Source organism: Telmatherina bonti (genome assembly GCF_933228915.1).
Source record: "Telmatherina bonti genome assembly, chromosome: 8".
Classification (NCBI taxonomy): domain Eukaryota; kingdom Metazoa; phylum Chordata; class Actinopteri; order Atheriniformes; family Telmatherinidae; genus Telmatherina; species Telmatherina bonti.
Window position 1 is genome coordinate 16,314,255 of NC_136626.1, and position 14,792 is coordinate 16,329,046.

Genomic DNA, 14,792 nt, shown 5'->3' on the forward strand with positions numbered 1-14,792 from the left:
GCGAATATCATTTTATTATTCCTGTGCAAGCAGAATGACTCCTGACAACACTTTAATGCAGCATGTGTGTGCTGATCTCTGCTTAGTAAAACTCTGGCTTTTCCAGCAGAACATTTGTAAATGATTAACTTGCTGGCTCTGAAGAAAAGACAAGCTGCATCCATGTGATAGTGCAGGTAACTGTGTTTATTTATTAAATGTTAGGAGACAGAACAGGCTGTTCCTGGCTGCTAGTTAGCAAACTGCCTCCCACATATACAGCCTCACACACACTGCTGAGGGATTTGTATGACAATTTGGAGCATTGGGATGTGAAGCAGGTTTTTCTATCTTCTGCCGATGTTACTGTCACAAGTAACCATAAAGTAAATGAGTCTGTGAGCTGGCGAGACGCCGTTTCTGCCATTGATTCATGAGCTGTTGTGCGACGGTGTGTGACTGTTTAATTGTGAGTGCAGAAGCCTGGGTGAGCTCTGCAGTTTTATTCAGGTGCTATAAAAGAGTCATATATATTTGAGTCTATGTTAAATGTCGCCAAATGTGGAGTGATCGCCCACTGGGTGAATGTTCTGTTTTATGACAGAGTGAATGAATAAAAATACACCCGGGTCCTGGGAGATGGTCTCTATGGCAGCCGTTACTATGGAGACGGCAAGGCTGCACGTGAAGTGGTTGCTGTCAAGGCACTCTGGGGAATTCACCCTCTCAAGCTGCTGGAGGACAGGACACACACAAACACACAAGCAGAAGCTTGAATGAAGAGCAAAACGAAGTGAAAAGACGAGGGACCACTACAGATGTGGTGACTGTGTTCACTGCTCGCTCACAGCGGTTACCAGTTACTTTATACCACTGTATTTAAACACAGTTTTGTGCTATTTTGGGTGTTTGTGTTTTCAGATATGATATATCTCATATGTATTACATAATAACAAAAAAAAAAACATTGCAATTTTTATATATGCTAAAATTACAGCACACATCCTACAAATATGAAAAAATAGCACTTTCTTTAAAAGTAAAAACTGGAACAGGACTGCTTTTTTAAAGTGGTTTTAAGTGTGGTCAGAAATAAATGGTTAACAAGTACAATGTCGGAATGACAAGAAATTGGTCAGAAAGAAGAGTATTCCATGCTGCGAACAATGAGTTTTGTACAATTGGTCACTATATATGTATATATATATATATATGTATATATATATATGTACACTTTCTTTATTCAAAATTTATCTGAGACTGTCTTGAAAAGTGCCTTGATCCACAGCACTTTATTACAAAAGCTTTAAAGCAAATTTAATTACCACACCTTGTCTCACTCTTAAACTGTTTTATTGTCTTTTTGTTCATGGAACTACATTTCTGCTGTTGATGTTGTTATCTGTTTCCTTATGGGACTAAGGATAGAAATTAGCAGCCTGATAAATCTGGGAATTTTTATGGCAATGTTGTTACTTCATTAATATGCATTAATCCTTTAAATAAATTATAAAGATATCAAGCAAATTGCAACTAAATTAATTAAGTTAAAATCAAGCTTCTCTTTTTGCTATCAGAGGAGTCGCCCTCTGTTGGCCATGAAAAAGAATGCAGACATCAGACACAAGCTTTATTTTGTCAGACAGAGACTATGTCCAACTTTTTAATAGTCTAATGTTAAAATATTTATAAACATGCTTACAGAGATTAAAAACCGTCAAAACCATGTTGTTTAAGGCTTTTCTATTTATTCTAACTTATTTATTATTCTATCTTATGAATAACAACAGGAGTAGATTTTTGTTTATGACTGTTTGTTCAGCCATTTCCCATGTAGGATTTCTGACCTTTACCTCTGCTTCCACATGCTGACTGATCACACATTGTACCCATCAGCTTTGAGTCTTCTCCTGTCTTTAATTCAATGTATTAACCATGTTTACAACAGATAAAATTGTCCTAGTGTGAAACCCACCACACTGTAATTGTACGGCAAAGTGTTGGTTTAATGTTTTTCTTGACTTTATTGCTGACTCCATCATTTTAGTTAAAGCTTGCTAAGCACCATACACAGTGTCATACTGTTTATTTTTAGTCTGTCCAGTCCTGCCTGCAGCAACTTTAAAACCACAATTTCCAATCCAGAAACAGTCCTCTGTTCATAAACTCCCTGTAATGGGGTCGGTTTGAAAATCACTTTTGTGAAAAAAGTATGTCCCTTCTTCTAAGTAGACCATCTAATATAACTAAAATGGATGTTAAGTTTATGGTGCTTCATCCATAGAGAATATTTAGTTTGCCAGAAAAGCACTGTGAGAGCACAGACCTCCCCCAAGCAGCCATATTTTCTACCCTGTTATAGACCTACATTCATATATACACTATTAGATCCCTAGGTACATTGATGATGAATCCACATTATCTTGGCTATACTGTGGTGTTTGTTGCATGTCTATATTCTAGTTTATTATCTTTCAGTGATGAAAGTTCCAAAAATCCCATAAGTTTTCCTGTTCTGGATCATAGTATCCAGAATTCTGATCTAATGTAGGATTGGTGTTCTGATCTAATTAAGGATTGGGATTCAGGCCTAATTTAGATATTCTGTAAAACCTCTCATGAGCTTATCCTGTATTGTTTGGCCAAGCACCCTGACCATTTATTGTGGAGTTATATGCATATATACTAAAAATGCCCCTATATCGGAACGATAAAGAATGAAAAAAAAAAAAAGAACAACAAAAAGAACATGACAAATCTGTCAAGTAGATTTATTTGTAAGGTTGATAACAGACATAAATGCTGGCAACATAACCTCTGCAATCTCCTTGTCAGAGGTAATTATATCAGTATCTGTGGTTTTTAATGATATGATCGTCATATTTCTGTTGCCAATTAAATTTTAACTTGGTGGAATTGAAATTTGTTGGACATTAAATTCATATTGTGGCATGGTCACAACTATCTTGAGAGCTTGATGTATTTTAAAAATTTTGCCTGAATCTCTTAACCCTAGACTATTTAGTTTGACCAAAGGTACTGAAAAGTTTTGAAATAAAGAACAGTCCGCAGTGACTGTTCTTTACGTTGACTAATTTGCTCTACAATGAACTTTTTAAAATGTAATTTATTGACATGTAATTTATTGTCTAAATGTCTCATAATGGAAAATGGAAGCTTACTGCATATCTTGTCTGTTAAGTCCGATTAAGTCCAGTTTCCTCCTACTGAAGAACTTGAAATTATTCTAAATAATCTTTTACTACCGCCTGCAGGTATGTGATCATTTGCGTGTTAGTTGCGATGAGTTTGCTCATTTATTCATTCATTGGCAGCTGGCTGACAAGAAGCAGGTTAGACATACTGGACAAGTTGCCACTCCACTGCAGATTTGTAAAGAGTTAAAATACTAATAAACTGTCTATATTATTAATGTCATAATTATTGTACTGATGCAAACATATCTAAATTATTCAAACTTGTGTTTGCATGCTTAGAGCTTGCACATGCCTCTGCAGAGTCAGTCTGCTCTGTCATGCTGTTTCCATAGCAGCAGCAAGAGCCAACACAGCCAACCAGACTCACTTCCTAGTTTGCCAGCTCACTCTGACACTCTTCCTACTATTTTTTTTTCTTTCTTATTTTGGGGGTGGGTCTGGATGGACTTCAGGCACTGGATACACAGTGTTGACTTTATGTCCAGATATGATCATCCAGAGCATAAGACACAAAGAAACATAAAGGAGTTTAACAATAGATAAATAATTATTTCTTTGAATAGATTTGTCTCCAAATATTGATTGAAATATTGTCAAACAAAGCTTTCTTTCTATTGAGCGTTCTCATTTTGTGTGACTTATAATTTGTGTAGTTAATTTTAGAACCACACCAGCCTTTTCTGTACATTGTCTTTGTTCATCTTTTGCACCTATCTTTGCATTTTTACCCTCCCATTTTTTACCCAATCCCCAAATTGCTCCTGGTATTTGTCACTGACTCTGCTGCAGTTGTATTTGCTCACAGTTCTCATGGATACATGCTGCAAGCTCTCTGCTATTTCTCTAGCTGCTATCTTGACTAAAAGGATGTTATTTTTAGTCTACTCTGTCTTCACATATTTAGCTGTTACATCAATAGACTTTGAGGGTAAAATCAAGCAGCTGCAATTTAAGTAGCTAATAGGAAGGATTGTTTCAGCAGATTGTGCACATATTTTTAGCAATTGATCATTATATGGTGGGTTCTTTCTTTAAAGTCCTAAAATTCAGTTTGTAATCACTCTAAGTTACTTTACTAAAATGCAAACAAATATTTAAATGTAGAGTCGGATACCATCATAATATCAGTCGGGATTTAAAATAATGACTATAGGTCAAGTTAAAGTGTGTTGGAAGAAATTAAATATAGCAGGTGGAATAATCAGTCACGGTCAATGTTAACTTGTTTATTTGGGACATTTGCTGGGATATCATGAAGGTCCTTCTTTGTGAAACTCAGAAAGCATGGAAAATGTAACAAACTAAACTCCTTTAGGTGGATCTGGGGGCATCAAATTGATGTAATGTCATTATTTTAATCTAATATTTATGAATTTAATGATTTTAACATGTCAATTAAGCCTTCTGGTTTACTTTTAAAAGGGAATAGAAGAGAAAAAGCATCTTCTTCGGATGAAGAAGCACATTTATTTAAAACGTATGTTAAGGAAATTTAAATAGTTTTTGAAAAACATTGCTCTGTTGAACTTACGTTAATAGTTTAATACTAATGGTATTAAATGATAAAATAGTACCAGTGTTATTTAATCCTTTAATAATTGAAAAACTGTGACTGCAGGAAGCTTTGCTGAATCCCCTTAACCTTTGTCTTGACCTCAGCGTTTACCAGCTCCAGCCCCAGCTGCACCTCAGGCCTAAAGCTACGCTGCATAAAAAGAGTCTTATTCCTTAAGTGGTCTCATGCTGAAAATTCATTGAAAGTCTAAACCTAATCAGTTGGGCCAGAGTCCATTTTCATGAGCATAACTGTTTGTTAAGGCTAACCCCAAGGACATTTGTCTAGGTTAGATGATGCATCCGACCGCATATTATAATCACTCATTAAATCAGACACTGGTGTGAGTTTTCATTCCCTTCTTATTTCACTACAGTTCAGATTAGATGACATGAGAAAAGCAGTGGAAATAGCCCTCCCAAAATGACTTGTTGCAAAGTAAGTGACAGTCTACCATTCACTATGTTACCTGGCTTTCTAACAAGCAGACAGAAGTTTCCATTACAGTGTAAATTGTTTGAAAAGCTGATGTTATAACATTGGATCCAGCAAAAGCACACTACAAAACATTAAATTACACAGCACATTATGCTGTTGATAGATAATATGACTTAATTCCAATTGCTGGTGTCCAGAAATTAAACATCACAGGCAAATCTTGCTTGTTGTTGTCCATGTGGGGAATAAAACTTTGCTGTCATTGTCATTTTACCAAAAAGTACCTCAGACATGTTGCATCAAAAATATTTCATTGTGAAGAAAATAGCATCCTCTGTTTGTTCTAAAAGGTCTTGACATGTTTCATTAACAATGAAAGGTGTGTCTCTTTTGATTCATACGATTCACTAGAATGCTGTAAAATATGGCTAGTTTAAGTAAAGAGTGATATGTTTTAAGGTTTGACTATTGATTTCTTATGTTAGCTTTTATCCAACAAGCAGCAGGCCTTTAACAGTTAGTAAGAAGATATCTGATGCTGTTTAACCATAACAGTGTGAAGCTTGACTTGTGTCCTCCTTTGGTTGGACAGCCACTGATCACATATACAGTAATATATCAAATAAGATCATAGTATTCTGAAAAGACAAACATGTATGTATGCATGTTTTGTTGAATTTTGGAATAAAATCACAGAAAAGTATTTGCTGTTTTTTAGAAGCACCTTTGATGCAAACAATCTCAAGAGGCCATGCAGAATTCCCTGATCTGCACACGCTGATTACAGCACTACTTACAGCAGTCTTATATATATATATATATATATATATATATATATATATATATATATATATATATATATATATATATATATATATATATATATATATATATATATATATATGTATATATATATATATATATATATATATATGTATATATTGTGTGTGTGTGTCTGTGTCTGTGTGTATAGTCATTAGTCATTAAGTCTGATCTTTTTTCCTTCGTCATTTTAAGGACTGAGAAGGAAAATAATTATGTACGTTTTCTTACTTTTGTTGTAATAAAAACCTACTCAGTCTCAAGTGCTAAATAACACTACATTATTAGATTCAAACTTGGGTGTCTAGGAATGTTCTTAAGTGTGAGCATCCTGCAAAGCCTAGTTTACATTTACAGTAGACAAAGAGTAAATCCTAACTGGCCTCATTACACCAGCCCACTTAGATAAACAATCCTAAAAGATCAATGGCCTTATTTATTTATTTATTTTTTTAAATCAGATTTCACAGCTTGCTACAGCCCTGTGCAGATAACATAATGTACTTACAATACTGTGGATTGTTCTGTCTATTATCTAATTTCACCTGGTCTCATGAAGAGCTGGACATGTGTGTGTTTATAGAGAGATAAAGCTGTAGGTCTTATCTCTAAGCCTCCCTGTGTCTCCTCTTTATGTTCACCCTTTCCTTCTCTCCTCTCTTTACCCCATTTGAATCCCTCTCCTCTCGTCTTCACAGCTGAGGATCAGACTAGAAGCTGAAGCGATTGTCCGATTACTGAAAAATTCCCTTTTTGTTCTATATGAAAGTGCTGACATTAAAACGTTTTTCGCTGTCACAAGTCTGAGTGTAGTTTGGGTGTGAAAAGATAAAGCTGCATGATGAATTTTTAGTCAAGGATTTTTAATATGCATGCTTAGCCCACTTATGCCATTCAGACAGTAGCTTTTTAGAGTTGTGAAATGGAGCAATGTTGTCAAAGTATCACAAAGGATTCAGTCTAATTATATGGCTCTGGCTTGCTGTTTGAAAAGACTCAGTGTGTGTGAATGTGTGTTAAAAAGAGATGAGCCTCAGCCTGCTGTGTGCTGGGTAACTGCTGGTTTGCAAAGGATGGCTGCATAACCCATCTGCCCCCAGTTTTACACCTCATTTCAAGCTCTCAAACAATTGTTGGTTTTGTAACATCTATGTCCTAAAGGAAAAGCTGTCTGTCCTCAAAAAGCACTTATATAGTCTTTGTTTAAAAGAAGTATGTTTGTCTCTGGTCTCTTTTGGCATTGTAAAGAAGATGGTGGACAAAATTCCTCATCTTCAGTCAAATAAAATTGTAATATTAAGCATAATTATGCATGTGACATATTTGTTTTTTTATTGTTTGTCTTTGGAAAATTCCAACTCAGTTTGATAAATTCAGGGCACTTTCTGATTCATGTGACAGCAAATAACAACTTAAAATGTGTAGTTTAAACCTAATGGAGTGAATCTACTAAGAATTTACATGTGCAACCTGGAATGATGTGCAAGGGGCTGAGTCTTAGTTTGCGGGTGATTTACTGAGAGAGATTGCGTAAATGTGCAGCAGGTGTAAATGTGTTTGAGACTCCCTATTTAAATGAAGGTTTTGCACATTTCGTGGTTTGGAGTATGGCAAGGTTGGAAAAAAATTAATTTAAAGAGTAAAGTAAAGAGCTACAGAAGGGAAATCTGCCATCAAATATATGAAAAAGTTAAGGCTGCCATGTTTGCTGATGCAAATATTAATGAAGTATAAAGACATTTTCTAGAATGCATATACATATATATATATATATATATATATATATATATATATATATATATATATATATATATATATATATATATATATATATATATATATATATATATATACATATACATATACATAAACTTAAACAACAGTAGTCTTCCCAGTTAGTCTTCCCAGTTACAATTCATTATCTGTCACTGGTCATCCTCTGGAGATTTGCGTAGTGCTGGAGGGAAATGCTGGAACCAATCCCAACTCAATATGCATTTGATGCAGGGTCACCATTTTATGACAGGGCACACAGATGATATGTCTCCACTGATGAGCATAAATGTCAAATCTGAGTGTCACTTTAACACTGATGCATAGAGTCATGCATGGGCTGTCAGTTTTCCACCCTCAGACTTAAATTAACTCTCACAGATTTTGTGTGAAGAATGTGATTTTGCATTGAGAAAGGGTGATGGTTTCTTTGTTTATTTTATTACTCATCTAAAGCAGGACAAAAATCAATCTACGTCAATATTCCTGTTGTCTTAAATTTATTGCTCAAATTTTAAAGAAGATGCTGGCCATGAAATGACGCAAATTACAGTTAATGCACAAATATTTAGATGGCATTTTGTTGTTTTAGCCTTTTGTTGACTTGTCTTTCATGGATTTATTCTGTTGGTGCATGTCACAAATCAAAAAGATATTTCACATCAGTGGTTTCAAATATATTTTCCTTGAGGAAATACCAAATGAGGCCTTCCTGCAAATCCTAAAAAGCCACAGATCCCCTGCCCCCATCCCATGCTGAAACAATACTTGGTTTTCTTTGGTGAAACTCTCGCCATAAATACTATACACTGTCAAAGACCTTCAATTAAGCCAAAGTTAAATAATCAACATGGGGCCTTATTAAAAAAAAACAAAAACAAAACATCTTCTTTGTGGTGTTTGTCAGACATGTGTTATTAATTAAATGTTGCAGGATAAATCAAAGTTACAATGATATAGGAATACATAAAACACAAGAAATACCCACTACTGTAGCTATCACCTGCTCAGTGATCACACTGAACCCCAGTACATGGATGAAAATGGACTGGATGGCAAAGTTGTAGCTTTAGAAGGGCCACCATGTCTTTCAGTTTCAGATAAAGATATAAGTGTGAAAATATTGTATGGCAATGATCTCTATTTATCCACTTTGGGATGTGGTTTAAAACATTTGGGTTTTTAGGCCCCATAAAATGCTACTTTCATATGAACGAAATGTTCAGATAATTAAAACAACCTAAGTGGACACTTCAACTTGGGTCTGTGTGTTATGAACCGCTGCTCTACATAAAAATCCCAACTACATCAGATACAAGAAGCCAGTTGATGCCCATGAGTTGCAAACCATCTGAAATAAATCTGACAACATGCCTTTCCTGTCTTCTTTCCCTTGCAGTGCAGTGTCTGGAAATGACAACTAAACGGAAGCTTATTGGCAGGCTGGTGCCGTGCCGTTGTTTCCGTGGTGAAGAAGAAGTGATCTCAGTGTTGGACTACTCCCACTGCAGCCTTCAGCAGGTCCCCAAGGAAATCTTCAGCTTTGAGAGAACTCTGGAGGAGCTCTATCTAGATGCCAACCAGATAGAGGAATTACCCAAGGTAGCTCTGCCACATATGTCCACATCTCAACATGTTAAATGTCAACCTTTCAAGACTGTAAAAATTGACTCCACTACTTATCAGTTCTTTGATTTTGAGACAATTTTGCTAGTCAAATTGAATTAATGCAAGATCTTCCGCTTTACACATTCATTTAAACCATCTACCATCTGCTGTTGAAGAACACAGTTTTCCACTAATAGTTTAACACAATCACAACCAGTTATCCTGAAAAATGTGATTAAGATTTACAGTCAATTTTCCATAAAAGTGCACAAATATTCAAGCTTCTCCTTTTCATGGTTGTTTCGTTGGTATTGTGTACAACCACATTTGCCAAACTGAGAATGTGAATGAAATTCACATCCCCCCCCCCCTCAATAAAAAACCCTGCAAGCTTCTGGGAGCTGCCTAGACCAGTAACATTAGTTTTAAATGCAAACAACTTCCCAATATGATGATAACACAAAAAAGAAATCCAGTTTTGCATCTGGACTCTTTTACTGCTACAGAATTTGGTTTGACCTTTATTTACTCTGGTTATGTGTAATGTGCACTTCAGCTCATTTGTTTTACAAAAATATCTTAATCATCATCTTATCACATCAACAACAACCTACCTACTGTACATAATTAGTACTCTCTGGTACCAAATGTCAGTAATCTGTTGTTATGATGATTTACAGAAATACTGTAGAAAGTTTACTTACAGAAGGCCCAAGGTTAGAATAATTCATACTGATCAGATTGCTTTGACCTGACTGTTATTTGAACCATGAGGTGATACAGAACACCAATTCCTGGCCACGTGGCAACATCCTCTGCCGTTTGAAATGGTCAGAAAACCCCTACATGGGTGTGGCAACAGTATGCCATTGGCTGAGTTCCTGTCTCAAGTATCCTACTGAAATTAGTTAAAACAAATAATATATCTTTATAAGCAAGATACTCAAACTCCATCACCCCCTTTTGACCTCTATCCCCCCTTTTACATTGATGTAACTCTCAGGAGAAAAGGAAGCATTTTAAATTTTTAGGATTGGCTGTTGATACAGATCATCCTTGTTTACTTTAGTTGGGAAATATTACTGAATAACTTAGTCTACAATGTAGAATAAAATGCTACTGGATGATTGTGAGTGAGTAAAGCAGGAAAACTATTACCATATGAGAATAATGTCTGGATAATGTGTGTCCCCAAGATACATTTTGCTGTATTGATGATGCAGGGTAGCATCTACCACAGGGCAAGTGTCATGCATGAGGCATAGTTTATTTTTATCATAAGGTGGAATATTACATGGTTCTACAAGATCCTGTGCTATGGAAGAGTGTCATCATTACTGACAGCTAAATGAAAGGAATACAGTACAAAAGGAGAGTTGTTCTTTATTATCTGTTTAGAAAGTCATCGTAACAAACAGAATTTTTCTTTGTTTAATTGTGTTGTTGTGATTCTTGATTTATATATTTGTATATATTACATGATTAATTCTAAACTGTGGTGACTTTTACCTGAGATTTAAAGTTCAGTTCTGTTTTTACAACCTATTATAAATGTATCCATCACTCCGTTAATCTGTCATATTTGCTGAATTTGGAAAATATTTGCCTGGTATTTATAATATTTTAATACTTTTGGCAATCTTTGTGAAAGTGTTCTCTTTATGTTTCTGAATTTGCCACATTTTTCAATTTAGAGAAAAATCAGATGAATGTTCCGGTGTTTACTTGTGTTTTGTCCTTAGGGGCATCTGTATGCACAAGAATAAATGTACTTGATTCAGAGAGAAGTTTAATAGATCAGCTTTTCTGCAACATTAAGTCAAGTGTTTCTGATTTTAATCCCATAGTCCAGAACTGCACATCTCTCTAAGCTCTATGGTTTTATCATCAGGTTTGATATTAGTTTGTCACTTCTATGTTCTTTCATAGCAACTGTTCAACTGCCAGGCCCTGAAGAAGCTGAGCATGCCTGATAATGACCTTTCCAACCTGCCCACAACCATCGCCAGCCTGGTTAACCTCAAAGAGTTAGACATCAGTAAAAATGGTAAAAATATAATAGAAATCCAGATTTTAAAAAAAGAAGTGTAACACTTTATAATCTTTATAATAATGGTAGATATAAAACATCTAACTAATGTGTAACTCATGATGACTTTTGCATTTATTAAAGAAGACTTTACTATAATTTCCTGTTGATGAACTAATGATCTCAGTTGGAGTGACAAATAATAATAAAGGCTGATTGTAGGTTTATGATTTTGTTTCTAAAGCAGGTGTGTATTTGATATGAATCATTTACATATATACCAGTGTCATTTCTTTGTTAAATTGACTGCATTAATGCAGGGATTTTAAAACACTAAGAGTCACTCCAAGTGCTTTTACATATCCATGTTCACTGAAGTGACTACATACACAATAAAACCAAATTTGACGCTGTCTAAATGTTGTCAGAGATAAACACCATCATGCTGTCTCATCACTTCTCCTCCAACTCACTCTCTCCAACAGGAATCCAGGAGTTTCCAGACAATATAAAATGCTGCAAAGGCCTGTCTGTGGTAGAAGCCAGCGTCAACCCCATCACCAAGTAAGACAAATGCACGCACGACTGCTGCAAAGCTGACCCTGAAGGAGCAATTTTCAACACATTATTCGAAGCACACACCATCTGATTAACCACCTAAGGGACAATGCACGTTATCCATGCCTAACAAAAACATGCTTTCACTTTAATTTTGATGAATTTATGGCAAATATAAATATTAGTTTGCTTTTGTCACGAATAACTAACATTGTGTGTACATGTACATATTTGCATCTAGTCTTTGCTACATACAAATCTAAATACATATATATATATATATATATATATATATATATATATATATATATATATATATATATATATATATATATATAAATATATATATGTATATATGTATCTGTATATATATATATATATATATATATATATATATATATATATATATATATATATATATATATATATATATATATATATATATATACATACATACATATGTATATATCTCAAAGTCCCAACTTCTTTTAAACTGTTGTAGCTGCATCTACAGATTTTACTCACCTATATGAACATGAACCTTTCCCGGTGTCTTATAGGTTCAGGTATGTCTAGTTAGTTCATATCTGCACACTTTTAGCTACTCTAGCCAGGTGCTTGTGTTGTTCGCAGATCAGAGGTTATGTTTATAATTGCTGTTTTCCTATTCAGTGATGGTCATGAAGCAACAAATGATGCAGACAGAAGTGCTTGTTGTATGTGTGCTGAGTGTGTTCAGTAGATGAGTCATCTCCAGGCCAACAGCAGCAAGCAGTTTCTGCAGGGGTTGTTATTGGGAAATCGCCCATGTTATATTCTAGAAAAGCCATTTAAGGCCTGCCTTTTTCTACTTTGCACATTGTCCTGTTTTTCTCATTTTCTTCCTGGTGTCTCTGTCACAGTACTGTGTCCTAATCTCTTTTCCAGACTCCCAGATGGTTTCACACAGCTCCTGAATCTGACCCAGCTTTTCTTAAATGATGCCTTCCTGGAGTATCTGCCTGCTAACTTTGGCAGGTAAAATAATACATGAGAAATGTTGCACTAATGGCAATTAAATTGTTATTCAGCTCCTGATAAACATTCACATGCACAGGAAAATCAGCTCTTGCATTGTACAGCTGAATGTTGACTTGAAATTAATTATTTTTATGTACTGTATGTTGTGTTTTTGTACAAAATCTGTCAGTGCAAAGTTTAAAATGCATTTCTGTCTTGGAGGCTGAAGTAATATGTCTAATTAGGTGAAGGTTGGATTTTTCATTATTGGATGCATAACTTAAACTCATAATTGCACTTTTTAGTATTTTATCTTGGCAATGTTCATAAAAAATTTTTTTTTTAAAATTATTTGCTTGTGTTATTTTCTTGTTAGGGAAGTGAAAGGAAACAGAAAGTCTACCTAACCAAAGCATATTAGTGAACATCTGTAATACTGAGAAAGAAAAATTGCTAAGTGAAGAAATTGAATTACACTGTTTTGGGGTTAATTAATTAGATTAAACCTTTTTTGTTTCTAACTTCACATTATTTGGCCTTATGAGACATTTCTGCTGATGACTGTTACATCTGTCAGAGTACAAGTAAAAGGAATTAAGTTTTAGCTTATGTGCCATCTGTTTCAAGACTCTCCAAACTACGGATCCTGGAGCTGAGAGAGAACCACTTGAAAACCATGCCAAAGTAAGACAAGCTACCATATGTGTGATTGTGTGTGTGTGTGTGTGTGTGTGTGTGTGTGTGTGTGTGTGTGTGCGTGTGTGTGTGTGTGAAAGACAGAGTTTGGTTTTGATTCTGCACCTCACACACACAGATGCTGCATGATTCTGCAATAACTTAAATGGTGAACAAACAGTTTCAAGCTACAATTCAGTGTAAAATGTTGTTCAAAACATTGAATCTTGTTCATTTGCTGAGGGAGACATCACACCTTAAACGTTGCTTAAATATGGTTTTATATTTAATTGCAAGATGTAACTTCAAATTTTTTCTTTTTAACAAAACTGATTTAGCTGCATTTCACTGATTTTATATGCTATTTCAGTGATAAGGGTCCAATTATGTGCAGTCATAGAACAAATTATTAGATCGCCCTTATTTTCCAAGATAAAGGTGGTAAATTTCAATGCAAGGCACAGCTAAAGGTATATTTCTTTGAAAACCAAGGTGGACTTCTCATTTTTTCCATGACTGTGTACTGCTCTGTTCACATGCCATAAGTGTTGTTACGAAGTTTTTAACCCTTTCCTCTTGCAAATTCTTTCCTCACAGGTCCATCCACAGACTGACACAGCTGGAAAGGCTGGATCTGGGTAGCAATGAATTCACTGACATGGTGAGTTAGATGTTTATGTGTTTGAAAAGGCAGAGTTTGAGTATACAGTGGTGATGCAATATTTTACAGCTAAAAGTACGGTGTTGAGGCTTCTTAAATGCTGCTATGTATGTTTGTTGTTTTTGTTCCTTTTTCAAATATTTTTTTAAAATGTAAGCTTCTATTATGTTTTTTTGCAATGCAGGAATATGTATATATTAGATTTATTGGATGTTTTCTTTCATTACTTTGTGATGTATGAAAGCTTGAACCACAGAGTAGTTTATGGCCCTTTTCACATTGCCTATTCAAGATGTGACTGTGCTTTCTTTCCACATCACCGTCCTCTTTCTAAGGTATGTTTATGAAATAGTGGTCAAACACAATGCTTCTTTAGGCTGACAGTGGATTTAGTTACAGTGCAATTAGGCGTACGTGTTCTCTAGAGTGATATAGTAAGTACCAGTCCACCTTCAAGAACCAATTAGGTGTCTCTGG

At 35.0% G+C, this 14,792-nt stretch overlaps 1 protein-coding gene across 2 annotated transcripts in view; it reads left to right on the forward strand.

Moving 5' to 3' along the window:
- Window positions 1–9,192: 9,192 nt before the first annotated feature.
- Window positions 9,193–14,792, forward strand: part of lrrc7 (leucine rich repeat containing 7) — a gene marked incomplete at its 3' end in the record, with an annotated part of 37,631 nt that continues 32,031 nt past the window's right edge. For both annotated transcript variants that reach the window (XM_079245757.1, XM_079245758.1), the window contains exons 1-6: window positions 9,193–9,387; window positions 11,323–11,440; window positions 11,908–11,986; window positions 12,908–12,997; window positions 13,607–13,663; window positions 14,252–14,315. In XM_079245757.1, coding sequence (XP_079101883.1) covers window positions 9,199–9,387; window positions 11,323–11,440; window positions 11,908–11,986; window positions 12,908–12,997; window positions 13,607–13,663; window positions 14,252–14,315 — 597 coding nt within the window. In that variant the 5' untranslated portion in view covers window positions 9,193–9,198. The remainder of the gene's footprint in view (window positions 9,388–11,322; window positions 11,441–11,907; window positions 11,987–12,907; window positions 12,998–13,606; window positions 13,664–14,251; window positions 14,316–14,792) is intronic.